The sequence below is a fragment of the Chionomys nivalis genome, chromosome 10, assembly GCF_950005125.1.
Source record: "Chionomys nivalis chromosome 10, mChiNiv1.1, whole genome shotgun sequence".
Lineage (NCBI taxonomy): Eukaryota > Metazoa > Chordata > Mammalia > Rodentia > Cricetidae > Chionomys > Chionomys nivalis.
In genome coordinates this window covers 37,481,578-37,501,845 of record NC_080095.1, presented here as the reverse complement: position 1 = coordinate 37,501,845, position 20,268 = coordinate 37,481,578, and the positions used below count along the sequence as shown (strand labels likewise).

At 41.6% G+C, this 20,268-nt stretch overlaps 2 protein-coding genes across 3 annotated transcripts in view; one reads left to right on the top strand and one right to left on the bottom strand.

Annotated features, from left to right (window-relative positions):
- Nucleotides 1-47: 47 nt before the first annotated feature.
- Nucleotides 48-5,212, top strand: Slirp (SRA stem-loop interacting RNA binding protein). Of its 2 annotated transcripts, none has more exons than XM_057782370.1 (4): nucleotides 48-171; nucleotides 2,286-2,344; nucleotides 4,598-4,705; nucleotides 5,093-5,212. In XM_057782370.1, exons 1-4 carry the CDS (start codon nucleotides 75-77, stop codon nucleotides 5,162-5,164), a joined length of 336 nt encoding a protein of 111 aa, XP_057638353.1. In that variant the 5' UTR covers nucleotides 48-74; the 3' UTR covers nucleotides 5,165-5,212. The 2 variants fall into 2 exon arrangements, with proteins under 2 accessions (XP_057638353.1, XP_057638352.1); XM_057782369.1 differs by having other exon boundaries at nucleotides 5,072-5,212.
- Nucleotides 5,213-5,441: 229 nt separating this feature from the next.
- Nucleotides 5,442-20,268, bottom strand: part of Snw1 (SNW domain containing 1) — a 33,113-nt gene continuing 18,286 nt past the window's right edge. The window contains exons 6-14 of the mRNA XM_057782367.1: nucleotides 18,635-18,739; nucleotides 17,364-17,433; nucleotides 16,821-16,886; nucleotides 14,825-14,941; nucleotides 13,582-13,723; nucleotides 9,988-10,084; nucleotides 8,286-8,403; nucleotides 5,937-6,100; nucleotides 5,442-5,856 (exon numbers count right to left, since the gene is read on the bottom strand). Coding sequence (XP_057638350.1) covers nucleotides 5,658-5,856; nucleotides 5,937-6,100; nucleotides 8,286-8,403; nucleotides 9,988-10,084; nucleotides 13,582-13,723; nucleotides 14,825-14,941; nucleotides 16,821-16,886; nucleotides 17,364-17,433; nucleotides 18,635-18,739 — 1,078 coding nt within the window. The 3' untranslated portion in view covers nucleotides 5,442-5,657. The remainder of the gene's footprint in view (nucleotides 5,857-5,936; nucleotides 6,101-8,285; nucleotides 8,404-9,987; nucleotides 10,085-13,581; nucleotides 13,724-14,824; nucleotides 14,942-16,820; nucleotides 16,887-17,363; nucleotides 17,434-18,634; nucleotides 18,740-20,268) is intronic.

The following is a 20,268-nucleotide window of genomic DNA, read 5'->3' as shown; positions in this document are numbered from 1 at the left end:
AGAACTCCAAGCTCGGAATCAGGTAGGTCCTTCCGGGGTCACGACCCCAGGACTGGAGTCATTCAGTTTTTAACATGGCAGCCTCCTCCGTGAGTCGGGCAATGGCGTTTCGTGTGCGTGCTGGTCAGCATGTTGCTTTTGTTAGAAAAATTCCTTGGACCGCGGCGTCGAGTGAGTGATGGAGAGGAGGAAGGGCGCGTTTTTTATGTTTAAGTAACTCTTAAAACTCTGTAGAGAACTGAAGTCTGCATGGTAGATGGGTTAGTTCAGGTGCTTTCTCTTTTTTTTTTGATGGAACGCTTCACGAGTTTCGTGCCATTCTTGCATAGGGATCATGCTGATCACTTTTTTGCAGCAGACACAAATGATTGCTCTTGAGCAAGTTACTGCGCGGAAAATTTCCGTTTAACTGTTTAGGGATGACTTCCTTTCCTCTCTCCGAGCTTTTAGGGTGCGATTTGGAATGACTTGGTGAAAAGATTTATTATTTACTTCCTTGGACATAACCATTCAGAGGGAGCTATTTTGACCTCAGGGGAGCTTAGGTTCAAAATGGAAAGAATGTAGAGGTGAAGATGAGAGAAAAGGAGATTTCATTCAGTTCAAAGATGAAAACTTGGACTAGGGAACTGGTAAAGGGGGAGGGGTCCGAAGCGCGTAGTTTTTCAAGATAAAATTGACAGTATTCGTGCTGGATTCAGGGGAACGGTGTACATTCCAGGTTCCTAGCAAAGATGACTTGTGCTTTTGGGATTTACGAGGAGCGCCGGGCGGTGGTGACACATACCTTTAATCCCAGCACTCACGATTCACTCTGTGATTTCGAGGCCAGCCTGATCTATAAGAGTTAGTTCCAGGACAGGCTCTAAAGCCACAGAGAAACCCTGTCTTGAACCCCCCCCCCCGCCAAAACAAAACAAAACAAAAAAACTGAACTTAGATCCTCTGTAAGAGCAGTATGTACGTTTAAACGCTGAACCACCTCTTCAGCTTTTTTTTTTTTTTTTGGTTTTTCGAGACAGGGTTTCTCTGTGGCTTTGGAGACTGTCCTGGAACTAGCTCTGTAGACCAGGCTGGTCTCGAACTCACAGAGATCCGCCTGCCTCTGCCTCCGGAGTGCTGGGATTAAAGGCGTGCGCCACCATCGCCCGGCCCTCTTCAGCTTTTGAGTCAGGATCTCATCCTATAGCCAGCCTACTTGTAGACGGGTGCTGGGGTTATAGGTGAAATACCTTACCTGGCTAAATGAAGATTTTTAAATTTGCTCGCCCAAACTTAAAATACAAGATTTTTTTGGTAGTTATTTATGTATAGATCAGAATATAGTGATTTCTTAGTTTTTTTTCTCTCTTCTTTTTGGAGACGGGGTTTCTTTGTGTAGCCCTGGCTGTCCTGGAACTCGCTCTGCAGGCCAAGAAGGTCTTGAACTTATAGAGATCGTCCTGCTTCCGACTCCTAAGTACTAGGATTAAAGGTGTGCACCACTATTGCCACGCACATTCTTTTAAACTTCACAGAAAGGCTGAGGGTTTTCATCAGCATCTAGTAGATTCAAGTTTGCACCCCATAAGGGCTGCCTTCAAATCCTTAAAATTCCATAGCATTGCGACTTTGAGACTTTTTTTTCCCAGTTCATCCTTTCACTTAAATGGTGTCTATGGCATTGCTTTTAGTATTTGCAGCATGCTCTCCTGAAGTGATTTGGTAAAAAGCTTACCTTCTAGAAGTGGTTCTTTTGTGTGTGAGCTTCCTGTTGCTTTGATAGAATAACTGACATAAATAATGTAATGGTGTGGTGGAGACTGACAACAATACAGTTGGACCTGTGATGCTTAGATTAAGTTGGGACTGTCTTACTTTCTATTGCTATGATGAGATGCCATGACCAAGACAATTAAAAGGAGGAGTTTATTGGGGGCTTACAATTACAGAGGGTGAGGTCATGACCATCGTGGTGGGGAGCATGGCAGCAGGCAGGCAGTCTGGCAGGCATGGCACTGGGAGAGTAGCTGAGAGCTCCCATCTTGACAAGCATGAGGCAGAGAGGAACTGTCTGGGAATGTTGTGGGCTTTTGAAACCTCAAAGCCACCTCCCAGTGACATACCTCCTCTAGGCCAATGCTCCTACTCCTTCTCAAGCAGTTCCACCAACTGTGGACCAAATAGTCACATAAATGAGCCTATAAGGGCTATTCAAACCATCACAGGGACATAAGCAAGTAATATCCAAATATAAACCCACAACCACAGTAGAGAACTTATTTTGTTATCTTTCCTTCTTCCAGGTGAGCTGAGAGAACACTTTGCTCAGTTTGGCCATATAAAAAGGTGCAGTGTACCTTTTGTAAGTATTAAAACAATAACAAAAACTATTGGGGGGTGAAATGGGATATCTCTGTGGTAGAGCATTGTGTAGTGTGTATGAGGCTCTGGATTTGATCTTAGACTTCCAGAGGGGAAAATTATCATTTAATTCTTGTTTTCTTTTATCAGCATATAAAATACATTATCTAATGGAGTGAAACTCTGAAAATCTGTTGATAAACTTGTGGGTGATACCGATTAAAGCATACTTTATCCTACATATTTATTTAATTAAAAGCCCTGTCTTGGAAAACCAAAAAAAATTTTAGTTGTTGTTGTTGGTGGAAGCCTTATTCCCAGGTGGATCTCTTAAGTTTGAGACCAGCCTGGTCTACAGAGTGAGTTTCATCACAAGCCAGGGCTACACAAACCCTGTCTCCAAAAACAAAAAAATTATGCTATGACTACATAATTTCCCTTTTCCAACCCCTTCCATGTATCCTGTTACCACCCCTTACTTTACAATTCATGGTATCTTTTTTTTTTTTCCCAAGACGGGGTTTTTCTGTATAACCCTGGCTGTCCCGAAACTTGCTCTATAGACCAGCCTAGCCTTGAACTCAGAGACCCAGTTGCCGCTGTCCCCTAGGTGCCAGCTGGTTTTTTTTTTTTTTTTTTTTTTCTGAGACAGGGTTTCTCTGTCACTTTGAAGTCTGTCCTGGAACTCGCTCTGTAAACCTGGCTGGTCTCAAACTCTGCTGGGATTAATATGTGCCACCACCACCCGGCTGTGGTATTTTTTTAATTGGTGTGAGTGCATGTGTTCAAGTATTCATGCATCACATGTACACCCTGCTCAGTCTGTATGTTACTTGTATGTACACACACACACGCATACACCTTGCTCAGTCTGCATTACTTGTATGTATGTTTTCAGGGCTGACTTACTCTGTACTAGATAACCAATTGGTGTGTTCCTCCTAGAGAAGATTGCTTCTCCTGCTCTCAAGCAGTTAGTGTCTTTTTTTTTGAGGGTTGAGGCCTCTTGAACCTTCCACCTTTCAGGTTGTCATGCCTATTAGTGTGGTCTTTGTTCAGCTTATCATAGACATTTATGTTAATTCTTATTATTGTATAGTATCATCACAAGCATAATGGATAGACACAACACATGACCTCACACTGGCTACGGTTTAGTTCAGTTCTCTGCGCAGGGTTTCACAGAGAAGTAGGTTGAGGCTATAGTCTTCATGAGAGGTTCAAAAGGGGGAAGGTGTGATTTCCAAGTTTCCCTGAGGTAGTTGGGAAAATCCTCCTCTTTTAAAATTGTATTTATTTTTGAGTGTGGGTGTTTGCCTGCATGTATGCTTGTGTACCGTGTGTGTGCAGTGCCCCCAGTTCCTGGGACTAGAGTTACAGTCACTTGTGAACCGCCATGTTGGTGCTGGGAATCAAACTCGGGTCTTCTGGAAGAGCTGTGCCCCTAACAACTGAGCAATCTCTTTAGCTTTTGGCAAAAACCTTTTAAAATTTGTGTTCTTGAGACAAGACCTTACTATATAGCTCAAGCTGCTCTCAAAATTATTATCCTTGAACTCACAATCCTGTCTGAGTTCTAAGTGATGGGCTTACAGCATATGCCAACATGTTCGTTTGGCAGCAGAGGAGTTTGTATGGTGTTAAGACGGTCACATATACCACACTGGTGGTAGGCCATTTCCTTTTGCCATATAACCTGTCCAGGGAGCTGTGTCTTACCATCTTTGCCATATTTTGTCTTAAGTTACATATTGTGATTCCAGTTCTGCAGTATCTAATGCCCTCTTCTGGACCTCATATGGCATTTACACTGGCACATACACAAACAAAGCATGTGATGACAAATGAGCAAGCTTCGTTCATAGATGACAAGATACAACTAGACTTCAGGGTTTTTCTAGCTCCTAAGTAATTTATTAAAAACAAGAAAAAAACCGAGTACTTCAGTGGTCAGTTTCCTTTGAGTAAAACCATTAGTGGCTTACTCTGGACTATATCACATGCAGTGTTATTGTGATCTGCATCTAGGTTACAGGAAATGCTGTCCTTATGGCCTCTTACCAGTAGAAAAGCAGAATAACGCTATGATCTAGCCTGGGCTAACTAGGAAGGTTATGTAGTAAGGGTTACTGTTAAGTATTGTCTGTGATCTGATTTTGGAAAATGAAAAAGTTGGTAGTTTATCTGGATGGAGCTCATGGAAGCTTTATCAAGTTCAGAGTGAATTTTTTTTCTATTGTATTTTCATTTTTAGGACAGAGAGACTGGCTTTCACAGAGGCATGGGCTGGGTTCAGTTTTCTTCACAGGAAGAACTTCAGAATGCACTACAAAAGGAAAATCATATTATTGATGGAGTAAAGGTAAGGATTTCTGTTGATGTGTTCCATGTTGCTTTTTAAAGAGTAGTTGGTGTCCTATAAAGTTGATGAGGAAAATCCGTGAAGACCCTGTTTTATTTTTGGTGCTAGGGATTGAACCCAGAATGCTCCACTGAGCTACCATCCCCAAGGGGAAGGCCCTTTGAATAGTTAAGTTTTTCCAGGTGTATTTAACAGAGCGGTAGAAATAGCAATGCAGGCAAATTGGCTGCAATCCTGCCTTTTCCCTGACTGAGAGTTTTAGTTGATTATCAGAGGGAAGACAGCAGCCTCCCGAGTCACCAGTTATGAGTCGAATGAAACGGTATTCTTACAAATAGGTAAATTCAATGTTACCTCTCCTTACAGTGCTTTTTCTCGCCCCTGCAGATCGATGTTCAAGCTCAGAAACCAAAGGTTTCGCAAGGGGCTCAAACATCTGATGAAGAGAAAGACTTTTGAGATGATTATTATACTGACCATTAATAAATATAACTGAGACCTTTTTTCTAAATGTTTTTATTTGAAACAAGAGCTGCACTAAGCAAGACCTTAGTTTCCCCACTGCAAGGTAAAACAGCACAACATTTGGTAGCATAGTTCCAGTATGTGGACATTATCCAACTCACCGTTTTGGGGTAATTTTATTCAGAAAGTTCTTACACAAAATATTAAAATGTCACATACAAGAAGTGGTCTTAATTCTCTGTGGGGCAGGCAGTATTTCCTATAAGTGCTGCACGACGGGAGAAGCACAAACATAACCCATTCTTAAAAAAAAACTAATCCAAAGTAGAATATCCAAACCCCTCCCCCCATCTCCTGGAATAAAAAGTAGTGCTGGGCTCTCCCGCCCAGATTTGGTTTTTATCCTGATGGTTTACAAAGGGTTTCCCAATGATCTGCATCATCAGGGTCTGAACAGAGTCCACTGGCTTTCAGGAAAGGATCCTATCTACTCTTTCCTCCGCTTCTTGCCTTCGTGCTCATGCTCCTTAGGACGACTGCTATCAGAAGGTCTTTTAGAACCACCATGCTGTTTGGCTTCTTCCAAAAATTTGTCCAAACCAAAAGGATCTTCCTCAAACTGAACTGGTCCCTCTCGGTTTCTCTGTCTACGATCTGAACCAGAAAACTCCTTATCAGGAACAAATCTAGGGGAAAAAGAGAAGAGGTCATGTGCTACCTTTGTTTTACTGGTGTAAACAGGACAATCAGCTGTCTGTCTTGGTACCTGTTTGTCTTTATCCTGGTTTCTAGGTCATCACCATACATATCCTTGTCCAGATTTTTACTGGGCCTGTAGATGCTTTGAGCCATATCTTTACCACCTCTCCAGGCCTGATCATAAACATTATAAATTTCATCTTCTCCACCTGCAAATCCACTGTCCATACCCTGTGGAAAAATAAATGACAGTAAATAAAAATGTATCCAAAGCTGAATCTGAATACTTGTGAGAAATTAACACTTCCATGTTTAAAGACAATTTTCAAAAAATACTACAACATTTAAAAATATATCAACTTGTTCATACACATTTGAGTCTTACCTAGAGATTTAATATTAAATTAAGGTATTCATTAATAAGTTTGATTAATCTGCCTGTGGTCTACATACCAAGTCCTAGGATAGTTAGAGCTATGTAAAAGACCCTGTCTCAGACAACAACAAGATAAAGACATAAAGCTGGGTGTGTAGAGAAGGTAGGGTGGATCTGTGAGGAGCGGAAGGGAGGAAATGAATATGTTAGAACATGTTTAATGTATTATATGTGTATATGTTAAAAACTAGTTATATGAAATTCTCCAAAACTAATTTTTAAAACCTGACTAACAATTTCATTAAAGTAGAAGGATTATCCTATAGGTGCTCAACAGTGCTGATAAATGTAACCTCATCTGCCCGAGAACATCCCTACCAAAGCACAAGACAATTAGGCTCTCAATGAAAATCTTAATTTTTTCACCCAACTTTGAAAAGCTTTAAGCTTAAGGTTATAAGAGATAAAAACGTTTAACCCCTTAAAGCACAGAGGTTAAGGAAAAAGCTTTGGAATCAAAGCATTCAAGGTTGAAATCTCAGTTCTATCAATTACTGAACCCCGTCTCAATTACCTATGAAAACATAAATAATGGGGTCTGGTGAGATGGCTCAGTGTTAGTGTTTTCTCCATAAGCCATGAGGACTTAGGACTTAAGTTTGGATCCATAGATCCTATGAATATGACAGGTGGGCATTGTAGCTTGCCTGTAACTCCACCTTCTGGAGATAGGAACAGCAGATCTCAGCTTCAGAGAATAAGGTGGGAATAAGAGAATAAGGTGGGAGGAAGATTAATAATGGACAATCATCAACCTCTGACCTTACATGCATGAACACACGTGCCTAGCATGCAAATAAGCATACAAATGAAAGTGGAAAAATAAAGACAAAAAAATATGGCTTTACACCCATCCCCCACGCAAGTGTTTTAAAGGACTGAGATAAATAGATTTAGAACAATGTCAGGAATATAAATATCAAAAAAACTTGACTTACTTGGAAGAACTTAATCAAATGCTATCTTCGTATGTTCTAAAACCATCAAATCACAATTTTATCCCCAGAAGAGCTGACACTACACTATGTGTGTACACTCAACAGAAGGGTTCTTTCTTTGAGGGCAAAGGCAAAGAATCTTTGATCTCACTGACTTATGGGAAGTTATTAATCGGCAATAGATGATTAAATTGTTCTAGGCTGGTTAATTACAACCAATACTAGAAATGTGATTTCCTGACAGTCTACTACTTCAATAATCTAGTTCCATAGCTTTGCTTATATATTTTTTATTTTTTGAAACAGGGTCCCATGCACCTCAGGCTGACCCTGAACTCCTGATCTTCCTGCCTTTACTTTGCAAATGCTAGCATTACAGACATACCTGCCACACCTGGTTTATGTCATATTGGGGATCAAACCCAATGATTCAGGCATGCTAAGCAAGCACTCTACTAGAAGAGCTCTGTCCCCAGCTCTGAAGTTTCAGTTTAAAAAGCTTTCAAATTGAAAGGCTACAAAACAACAAAAAACACACCACAAATTACCCAAGGTGCTTTTATGAAATAACAGATAAACCAGGGGGTAGTGTACACCTTTAATCCCAGGACTAAGAAGCAGGGGCAGGTAGAGTTCGAGGTCAGCTTGGTCTACAGAGTGAGTTCTAGGACAGTCTGGGCTACACAGAGAAACCCTGTCTCAAAAACAAGCAAACAAAAAAGAAAGAAAAGATGTAGACACAGCAGTGTCCAGTTTCATCACCTGGTTTCTTTCACTGCCTACTGGTGCTTCAGATCACAGCCAATTGTCAGAAGTCACCATCAAAAGTTTTCCAGGTCCAGCCTCCCAAATGGAATAAAGAAGTGGGCCACCATGTCCAACTTTCATTTTTGTCTTTAAGTAAAACACACAACTTCCAAATTTTTCCTGTCATCACTTTGGCATAACTTTGGCTAATTCAAATCCAAAGTATATACTTTGCCCCGAGAAAAGACATCCTTACCAACATACAAGATAAATCCGTTTTCTAAGTTCCTCATACCTTGGTTTGGTTGAAGAGCCTCTGGTCATACTGAACTTCATTGGAAGTTCGAGGATTGGGCACACCAAGAGCAATGACTTCACTGATATCTCGATTTTCATTTCTCTGTAGTTTTGACCTATTTCAAATATACAATCACATTTTACACACATGAACACGTTTTACAGACAAGATGGATATATGCAATATAAATACAACCACTCTCAGAAGCAAAGGAAATAAATATGCTACGTTTCTGTCTCAGGAACGTACATTTTCTGATAATGCACAATTACAACAGCAGCTCTCACAGATTTCGGATGCATGACTAGAGAAGGTAGGCAGGAGTCTTCAATTAGGGCCTATTAACAGAGGAACACACAAGAGACTGGATGCATCACATACCAGCAGTCCTTTTCAGCAGGCCACACTCAGCTCTGACCTAACTGTATGTAGTGATTTTTAGCCTACTACCGTCCCGAGGAAAACATGTCAGTGACTAGATTACTCTGTATGGCTTCTGAAATTACATTAATTCCTCTGCTGTTTTGGTATAAATGCAATCGACATCTGAATGAAACCATGGTAACTGTCACCACTTTACAAGAAGCTCATGTCTTAAAATATTTCTGTAGACAATTTTATTTTCACCCAATTACTAGTTCACAGTTTTTCTGTATCATCAATTCTCACAGCCACTTTACTGGTTTGAAGAGCCCTATTTCTGCACAGAGCCACTGTCCTTTAACAATGTAGCTAGTCTCCAACACACTGACTATGTTGATACTTCTCATTCCTTTCTCTTCTACATGGATTCAATTTCTGCTTCCCTGACTAAACTTATCCAGAGAGAAGAAATATGCCAATTAAACAAGGAACCACCTGGCAGAGAGGATTTATGATATGAACTCCTAGGGCATGGAAAATTGCTCTTATAGGAAGAAAATGTTTCACATTTGCCTTTAGCCTGAACCCTGAATTCCACCTTTGCAGCATAGCATTTTCTGGACTCTGAAACAACAAAAGTTCTCAGCTATTGGTGAATCCCTTACTTCTCTGATTCCTATTTTATGTCCCTATAAATGTATTAACTTCCACTTTTTTTTGTAAATTTTTCCCATTTTTATAAAACTCTTCAGAATTTTAAAATAAACTATTCATGAGTCCAGAATCTTCTTTCAAAACTTGCTCTCCTTCCTACTGTACTAGGCACAGTAGTTGGCAAAGAAAGGACGCACTAAGTCTATGACAGCTGGCGTTCTATCTACACACAGTCACACAGTCAGCTTACCCCACCACTTGAGGAGGAAAAGCATACACCTAAATAATTCCATTCTCTCTTTTTGATCTGGATTCCCTTTCCCTATCCCCACCATTCTCCATACTAAATATTAGTCCTACAAGGTGATGGGAGAGCAGGTTGCCTTCTAGGGAGAGTCAATTCTGTAAAGACAAAGTTATCTGTTAACTTATTAACAAGCTCAAGAACTTAGGCACAAGCCGGGCGGTGGTGGCGCACGCCTTTAATCCCACCACTCGGGAGGCAGAGGAAGGTGGATCTCTGTGAGTTCGAGGCCAACCTGGTCTACAAGAGCTAGTTCTAGGACAGACTCCAAAGCCACAGAGAAACCCTGTCTCGAAAATGCCCCCCCCCCCAAAAAAAGAACTTAGGCACAAAAATGCTCTTTTCCCTAACTTGCAATTATGCCAAGCAGCGACCTACCTCTTATCAGGGGCTGCCCTGGAAAGGTTCCGGTCATGCTGTCTCTCTTTTCGCCTGTCATGACGGATTTCATCCCTTTCGCGTGCTTCTCCATCCTCTGCGGACACAGTTGAAAATTACAACACTGCATTAGCAATTCATATTTTGCACAAGAGGCTCTTTAACCATAGAAAATGTCATACTTTTTTATTTTTTGAGACAGGGTATTACTATATAGTCAAGGCTAGCCTTGAATTCTGGATCTTCGTATCCCCACCTCCCTGTTTCTGAGATTACAGGTATGTATGACCACTACTTTTTAGTCACACTCAGCTTTTTTTTTTTTGATTTATTATGTATACAATATTCTGTCTGTGTGTATGTCTGCAGGCCAGAAGAGGGCACCAGACCTCATTACAGATGGTTGTGAGCCACCACGTGGTTGCCGGAAATTGAACTCAGGACCTTTGGAAGAGCAGGCAATGCCCTTAACCACTGAGCCATCTCTCCAGCCCCACACTCAGCTTTTTAAGGTTACTTGCAGTCAATTTAAGTCCAATTAGTTTGTGGACTGTGGACTCCTAAGTCAGCTGCCTTCAATTTACTTGAAATGCACCTAAGTAGAAAGCTGGACTGAAGTGGAGAGGTGAGCACACAGGTGAAGAAGAAAATCCAATAATGCTAATTGTCATTTTGAGACAGGGTTTCTCTGTGTAGCCATGGCTGTCCTGGAACTAGCTCTTGTAGACCAGGCTGGTCTCGAACTCACAGAGATCCGCCTGCCTCTGCCTCTCAAGTGCTGGGATTAAAGGCGTGCGCCACCACCGCCCGGCCAGCATGCTGTTTTTTAAATGCAGCACAACATCTAGGGGAAGAGAGGTGGGAGTTCATCACACACTGCTTTCAGTTCTTCCTTGGGAACTGCTATGAAAAAGGGAAAGAGCTGTGTGGCAATGGCTCCGTTGATAAAATGTCTACTGTTTAAGAATGAGGAGGAGCTGAGCCTGCTTCTCTAGCAGCCAGGTAGAAGGCGGGACATGGAGGAGGGTGTGTGTGTGTGTGTTTGTCTATCTGTCTGAGACTCACCTAGTCAGCCAACTGGTGAGCTTTTGGTTCAACTAAATAGTAGAGAGTAGTGAACTGAGCAATGACAATGTCAACCTTTTGTGTCCATGAGCATGTAATGTGCACATGCACATACACACACCCCACCATGTATACAGGCATACCACACCAAGTCTTTTAAGCAAATGGAAAAAAAGAAAGAACCATGTCTTGTTGGAGCCTGCTGGCCAGCCAGCCTAGCTCATGAGACATGAGCTCTAAGCAAAGAGACTTTAAAAAAAAATTTTAAAATATTGATGGCCAGCTTTCATAGTGCCACAAAAGCCACCAGCGATCTCATCCAAATGCTGGACCCTGCACATTACAATAGTGACCTGTCTGGTGCGAGAGCAACAGGACTATTGTGGAGTTGGCCTTCTGCTTTTGGATCGGATCCCCGACTATTGACTCTCTCTTAACTATAGAATCAGCTATCCTGGGCTAAACTCAGGGCCCCTGTAGTCATTTATCTTTCCATCCAGAATGTTCTCCCAAGATAGCCACATGGTTTATTTCCAAGTTTTTGTACGAATGTTAGCATTTTAGAAAGGCTTATTCATCCCTTTTCTTCTGGCACTTTTATATCTCTTATGTTTTAGTTTCCTTTATCCATTATATTATACACATGATTAACTTCATTTGCTGGTTTTGTTTGTTTGATACTGGATTTCTCTGGGTAGCTCTGGCAGACCTGGAACTAAATTTGCAGAGGAGGCTGGCCTCAAACTCAGAGATCTGCCTGCTTCTGCCTTCAAAGTGCTGGGGCTGGCTTTTTGACATAGGCTCTTACTGTGCAGCTCTGGCTGCCCTCAAACTTTCCATCCTCCTGTCTCAGCCTCTTTAGTGCTGGAAGCAGAGGTGTACTACCATGTGATTAGAAAAAAACCTAAAACTTTTTTTTTTTCCAGATAAGACAACAATAAAAATAACCCTGTTCGGGGGCTGGAGAGATGGCTCAGAGGTTAAGAGCACTGACTGCTCTTCCAGAGGTCTTGAGTTCAATTCCCAGCAACCACATGGTGGCTCACAACCATCTGTAATGAGACCTGGTGCCCTCTTCTGGCCTGCAGGCATGGAGGCTGAACACTGTGTACATAATAAATAAATAAATCTTAAAACAAAACAAAACAAACAAACAAAAAAAACCCTGCTCTCCTTTCTCTCCTGATTTTCTGAGTCAAACTCTTATGTATTCAGGATGGCCTGGAACACCATGAAGAGCAATACTGTCTGTCAGGAATCTGCAACCCTCCCTTCTCAGACTCCACGTGCCAGGATTACAAGTACGCTCCACACAAGGCTAAGATGACTTCCTTATCTTTCTGTGTTTACTCATGCTGACTGCTGTACCTTACTGTATTCTACCATCTAGCTGAAGATCTGTTTCTAAAAAAAGATCTCACACACCAGGTGTTTGGAATGAACCGAGTCCTACAGGCCTGTCTAAAAAAAAAAAAAAAAAATTCAGTTTTCCTAATTAGAATTATGAATTCACATAGTTCTGTAGGTCTAGAGTGGCACATTCCTTTAATCTCAGCATTTGGGAGGCAGAGGCAGGAAGATGTCTGAGTTCAAGGCCAGTCTGGTCTACAGAGCCAGTTCCAGGACAGTCAGGACTACACAGAGAACCCATGTCTCATGGAGAAACAAAAAAGAATGACAAATTCATCTTTCCTCTCATGAATAGACTTGATACACTAATGTCAATTATTATATAAAGCCAGGCAGAAAACACTGGCAATTTTAATGACTAGAAGATACATTAATCTACAAATTAGCAAAACTCCAGATTATTTTACAATGTTGACAAATTGACTTAGTTGGGAATTTCTTTTTTCTTTCTAAATTTTAAGAAAACCATAATGGGATTAAAAGTTGATAAAGCCTATCAATAGCATAAACATAAATTTAAAGGTATAATTGTCAGGTTTAATCCCACACCTTTAATCCCAGCACCCAGCAGATCTCTTTGAGTTTGAGGCCTGCCTGGTCTATATATGAAGTTCCAGGACAGCTAGGCTATGCTAAAAACATTTTTTTAAAAACGTATAATTGTCCCTCAATAGCCTATAGAGATTGGTTCCTGGACCCATACCTTATGTGTACTTTGATGGGCGAATGTTCAAGACCCTTACAGGCCTATTTTCTAGAAGAAGAAGCCTGCACAATTTGGGTAAAGATGCCAACTGCCCAACTCAATACTTTAAATTAACAACTAGTTCAGTCTGTGGCTGAGGATCCTATGGATACAGGGGACCAACTGTAAATTGATCAAGACTAAGAATTTCTCGTTACTTCCACATGGAAGGCCCATTTCAAATATATATTTCATTTGTTTCTAGTTCATCTTAATAAGGAAGAGGTCACACCCCACTTGTACACTTTTCTGAAATATTTAAATTTTCTTATGCATATACACTATAAAACAGCCCTCCCCAACCCTCCATGGAGACATTCTCAAATGAGATCTGTATCTCTCACCAAGTACATCCCCAAATGAAACTGTTATACCTTTTTCCACGTGGGTTTTGATCCCAGCTCTCCTCTCTCTGGCTTTCTGGGCCATTTCTCTAAGTTTCTCTTCATGCTTCTCCTTTTCTTTCTGAGCCATCTTTCTCTCCACTTGGGCTCGCATTTCCACAGCTTCACGAGCCTGTTAAGTGAGGTGAGATGTGAAGTGGAACACACCACAGGATAAATATTTACAGTCTGCCGGGTGTCGCTGCTGGAAAGACTAAGATTCTGGAAGGCTGGCCTTGTGTCTCTGAGGAATGTTTTGGTGGCTGCAACTACAGTGATGCCATTTGATTTTATAAGTCAAGCACATTACTAATGCTTTCTCAGAAACAATCTAAAAATGAAATTCGGGCTGAGCTTAATAGTGAGCACCAGTAATCCCAACAGAAAGATCATCTGAGTCCACAAGTTCAAAACAAGACTGGCACCCGCTGGGTGGGGTGGTACATGTCATCCCAACACTCAGGAGGCAGAGGCATGTGGGTCGCTTTGAGTTTGAAGCCAGCCTGGTCTATACAGTGAGCTCTAACACAGCCAGGGCTATGTAGAGAGACCCTGTCTCAAAAACAAAACAGAAGAACCACAATGAGATCCAGTCTCAAAATGTAAGCAAATAGGTAAACAAAAATAGCTGGACAGGATAGTGCCTACCTGCAATCTAGAACTCGGGAGGCTGAGGCAGAAGGATTGCAATGAGTTCCAACAAAGCCTGAGCCTGAAACTCAGATCCTGTCTCAAGAAACCAAAATCTACCAAAGTATGACTTCATATTAAGACAAAACCTTAGCCTATATCTTTAAGACTTTAGTAAAAAACAAAAACAAAAAAACAAGAACCCACTTATTGTCTGTACGTGTAGATATTAATACAGCACTCATTTGTAATATCAATAGTTAATACCACCAATGCTACTTTATGCAGCATTTAATCAGAATGTTTACCGATTTTCCCTACAACTGTCCTTTTGGGGATTGTCTACATCTAAAACAGAAGAAAATTATGCAGGGTACAAGAGTACCCAGCAGTCTCGACAAAATGAGGTCAGCCCAGAAAACCATCACTCTGGCATGCCGGTGAAAGAGCAGGGATCACCACTGATAGGTGCGGCTCTGAGCAGAGCTTCACCTATTAACTAGTGTGTGTCATCAGCACACACAAGTTAGTCTCTCTAGTACCTGAGGTACACAAATATGGGCTCACAAACGAAAGAACATTCAGCAAACTATAAATGACCAACCTTCCGATCAGCAATGTATAGAGCTTCAGCCAGTTTGGCAAAATTTTCGTTTATGTGCACGGTCTGAAGTCCTCTTCCATCAGCAGCCAGCCGCTTATCCAGAGGAATTGTATAACCCTGAAGAGAAAGCAGAAGTCAAGTCAGCTCAGCAAGGTGACAGTCACCACCTAACATTAGCCTAGTGCACCCCCAATTTGAGAGCCACTCAAATTGCTATTTCCCACACTTCTCACACAACTATGGAAAACAACTAACAGTGGGTGCTTTGCACGGAAGGCCCACTGTCTAATCATCCTAGTGACTACACAAGGCTGGTAACACAGCGTTCTCCACCTCAGAGGAAGACGGGTTAGAGTGCTGAGAGATGGCGCTAAGTTCAGAGTCAGGAAGTGGGTGACCGAAGACTGGAACCCACCAGGAAGATGCAAGAGTCCAAGTTTAAAAACAGTGACTGTGTTAATAACTGTGGATCACGGTAAAAGGAAATCACTGTCCCACAGTCAAATAGCTGGTGCAGGAGTAAAACCAGCAGTCATAAGAACGCAGACAAACCACTGTAACCCAGAAAATATGCTGAACATGCATGAGACTTTCAGGCCTGGGCTTTTTTTTCCCCAGAATTCTAACTCTTCTCCCAAACACTAATCTTACGCCCATTGTCTCCTAACATAAAGCAGTGCTGGCCGGGTGTGGGGGTACATGTCTACAACCCCACTTGAGAGATTGAAGCAGTAGGATTATAACTTTAGGACCAGCCTAGATCTTCTAGGCTAAAGAGTAAGACTAAACCAAAAATATAAAAAAGCTCCCATCTACAAAGAATCCACAAACGTCAACAAAGTCCCACAGTGTTTCTGAATCATCTCAACACGTCCCAGGGATACACAGATATGAATCCCAAGTAAGATGGTCCAATAGCCATTCCAGTGAAGGAAGAATACGTGATTTTGTATTTAACTCATGGCTTAAAGTTGCAGCTTTTACCCATAAAGTGAATCATGAACTGAACTCCAAGCCTATAAAGAATAAGAATTAGGAAATGGATCCCATATTTTATAGATTCTTACTAACTCTTGGAGAAGCTGGCAGTTGGCTGAGATACTTAGAAATTTTGTTTGCCCTGACTGTCCTGGAATTCACTATTAGACCAGGTTGACCTCAAAACTACAGAGACTTGCCTGCCTCTGCCTCAAGGATGCCATCAAGCTCTGCCATAAATAGGTTTTACTTTTAGGGCTCTTTTAGACAGGATCTTGTGATGTAGCCCAGAGTAGCCTTCATGTGTGCAGGGATCACACGCATGCAACACCACACACACCTGGCAACACAGTGAACATCAACGCTACATACAAGAATAACTGGAAATCAGGGCAGAGAAAACCCCACTCACTGTTCTCCTTTCTCGTGTGAACAATGAGAATGGTTTAATTTTTTCTGAAAATAATTCTAACTAGAGATTTGACCATCATGAAGAATTATATCTTTAATAAATAGGGTATTTTGCTGTTATTTTTCCTTCTACATGTGCTTTTTTTTTTTTTTTTTTTTTGGTTTTTTCGAGACAGGGTTTCTCTGTGGCTTTGGAGCCTGTCCTGGAACTAGCTCTGTAGACCAGGCTGGTCTCGAACTCACAGAGATCCGCTTGCCTCTGCCTCCCGAGTGCTGGGATTAAAGGCGTGCGCCACCATCGCCCGGCTCTACATGTGCTTCTTATAGCTAGAATACACCTGAGAGATTCACACAGCATTCAAGTGCCCAGTGTAACTGAACCATCCGAGGAAGCTGTCTCCACTGTCTTGGTGGTGCAGTGGGTCTCACATGCTGAATGTGTGCTCTTCCACTGAGCTTCATTCACTGTAGCTGTCACCTTCTTACTGTGGATGTTTAGCTAAGTGAGGCAGTAACGTTTCAAGGAAAATCCCAGGTGGCTCCTTCCTGAACAATCCCCATGAGACCCTAAGAGACCCAGTGATGAAACAAAACAAAAACAACTCACCTTTGCGTTCTTCCAGTTGGAAATACACGGGGGGATCTTCCACTCTTGCTGTTCCTTTACAGTCATCTGGAACACAGGTGAGGGAGAGCTGTTATTACAGTCTCACTCCAAAACTAAACAGATCCTCCCCTACATGAACAGACATTGCAGCAACGTCTCTGGTAGCAGTGCACACTGTTCTGTGTAGTGGACTCTAGCCACATGGAAAGCTAATGTGAAAGATGGAGAAGATTTCAGATCACTGAAATGCTGGGCAGTATCTTTCCATACTTCAAAGTGCCTGATTTGGAGGGGCGGGGCAATGCAGCTGCTTTCAAATGAAATCCCATACTTCTGCATGCCAGGCAGATCCTGTCCACTGAGAGCAGAGGCCAAGTCACTGGTGGTAAAACAGCAAGTATTTACGAACACTCTCATAAGCACACTATTCTGCAGTCCTAATTGGGTCCATATTTGATCTTGTAAAACAAAGTTTAACCATCATGGTGACATGTAGCCATAGGCAGAAGGGCTCTTTATAAAATTAAAAATCACGAGAATTACCTTCCGACTAGGAGAATGCATCACAGGTGCAGGAGGAGACGGTGGTCCCCGAGGAATTTTCTTATTAATCCTAAAGAATATATCAAAAGAAAACAAATAATCAGAGCATGAAGTCCCCAATTGCTTTTTGGTCATCAGGTCCTAAGCCTCCCCTTCTCATTTTAAGTTTCTGCTGTGATGAATGCTTGTGGGACACCTCATGGTTTTGATAGCTAATAAAATGTGGCCACTGTCACCATTCATATCACAGTTACCACTGCACAGGGCAACACACTCATGGCTTGATGTAACTGACATACAGTGAGTTAAACATATAGCGTACAACCCCATCACCTAGGTAACACAATCTAGACAAGTGAGCATCCTCACCCTTAACTTCTACACGTGTTGTGCCTTGTGCCTACCCCTTTTCTTCTCCATTCCCACCCGCTTCTCCACAGGCAGTCACTGATCAAGTTTCTGTAACTAAGGATAAAATTGCCCTTTTCTAGAATTTTCAAGATTAATTTATTTATTATCTCTCTCTCTGTGGGTGGGGGAGGGATGCATGTATGTACCCTAGGAAGTATGAAGGTCAGAGAACAACTCAATGAGTGGATTCCCAGGAACTGAACTCTGGCCACTGGACTTGGCAGTAATTGTCTTTAACCCCTGAGCCTTCCTGTTGACCCCATTTTCTAGAGTTATATACAGAGCCCTAACATTGTATAATTTGTTTTCGTCTTACTTCTTTCATGTAGCACACACATTTTCAGACTCTTCTATGTTACTGCAATAGTTTATTCCTTTTCTTGGTCCAACAATCCTGCAGGTCCTGATGTAGTAACGTTTGTTCATTGATACACCTGCTGATGAACATGTGGGACACTCTTCCTGTTTCATTCTCAGTGTACTAGGTAAGGTTTTGTGTATCAACTTGACACAAGCTAGAGTCATCAGAGATGAAGGAGTCTCAGCTGAGGAAATGCCTCCTTGTAATCCTCTCTTACTTAGTGATCAACTCAGGGAGGGCCCAGCTCATGGTGGGTGGTGCCATCCCTCAGCTGTTGGTCCTAGGTTCTATAAGATGGGCCGAACAAGTCACGGGAAGCAAGCTAGTATACAGCTCCCCTCTGTGGCCTCTGCATTAACTCCTGCCTCCAGAATCTTGACTTCCTTCAGTGATGAACAGCAATGTGGAAAGGTAAGTCAAATAAACTTGCTTTTTGGTCATGGTGTTTAGTCACTGTAATAGAAACATAATTAAGATAGTCATGAAGCCAGATACTTACTTGAATCTTGGTGGCTCCATTGGATCTTTCTGCATTTCTACCATCCGAATAACTCTCTGTTTAGCTCCAGAGTTGAATGCTACACCTTGTTGAGACGGTGTGTAGCTAAGAAAAGTAGATGAAAATTAAAGGTGTAATTAGTTCAATTTTTTGTTCGGCATTTATCTTCTATTATAGTTCCATGTGACTAAACTTCCAATTCTTTTCAGAAGTACTGATGTAAAATAACCATACATTTAGGCACGGCAGCCAGAAGCAGACCAGAGAAGGACTAGAAACCAAATCAAACAAAATGTGCACTCAAGTGGTTAGTGACTTCCCTCCTTATCCTTTCCACATCCTACCTGTGAAATGTACCTGCTCAGCTTTGCAGGTCTAAAAGTAGCACCTACTTTTAAGTCTATATTATGGAAAAAAAATGGCCAGGACTGGAGAGACTCAGTAGTTAAGAGAACAGGTTGCTCTTCCAGAGTTTAATTCCCTGCAGCCACATGTCAGTTCACCACTGCCAGCAACTTCGGTTCCTGCAACTCCTTCTTCTGGCCTCGTTGGGCACTGGGCATGCAGGCAAAATACCCATACATAAAAAATAATAAATAAATGAATCATTTTCTTTAAAGGAAAAAATAATTTCAAGTAGTATGCCCACTGGCAACATGCAGTGCATGTTGTAAAAACTGTAGCAGAAGTCTGAAGTGGGATTCCCCTCTGTATGCTATGAATATATTTTATTATCATTGGTTAATAAAGAAGTTGCTTTGGCCTATGGCAGGGCAGAATAGAGCTAGACAGGGGGTGGGGAGGCAGACTAAACTGAATGCTGGGAGAAAGAAGGCGAAGCAAGACAGATGCCTCATCCGGAACCTTACTGGTAGGCCACAACCTTGCGGTAATACATAGATCAATAGAAATGGTTTAATTTAAGATGTAAGAACTAGCTAGGAATATGCCTGAGCCATCAGTCAAACAGTGTTGTAATTAATATAGTTTTTTTTTTTTTTTTAAGTTTTTTTTTTTTTTTATTTATTTATTATGGACACAATATTTTGTCTGTGTGTATGCCTGCAGGCCAGAAGAGGGCACCAGACCCCACCACAGATGGTTGTGAGCCACCATGTGGGTAGCTGGGAATTGAACTCAAGTCCTTTGGAAGAGCAGGCAATGCTCTTAACCGCTGAGCCATCTCTCCAGCCCCTTAATATAGTTTTTGTATGATTATTCGGGTCTGGGCGGCCAGGAAACCAACGTGCAGCCTCTGCCTACAGAAGCCTTAAGTTTTCCCTTAATATCTAGTTTCAACCATTCCTTACATAGACAGTACAGTGAAGGCCCTCAACAGTTAGCAGCATTATAAATGTTTACTAAATATAACTAGAAACTCTAAGCAATTGTAGTTTAGGTCATATACCATAGGTAATGGTTATTGTCTAAAACACTGAAAATCAAAACTCCCCAGACCTTGATTTTATCATTTTAGTCATATGAAGAGCACAACAGCTAACATCTTGTTTTGAGGCAGGGTCTCACTAGAGAGTCACACGACATTGCCTAAGAATGTGACACCCTACCCAACTTAGAACAGTTAACATCTTAACGCAGGTATTAAAAAAAGACAAAAACAAACAAAAACAACA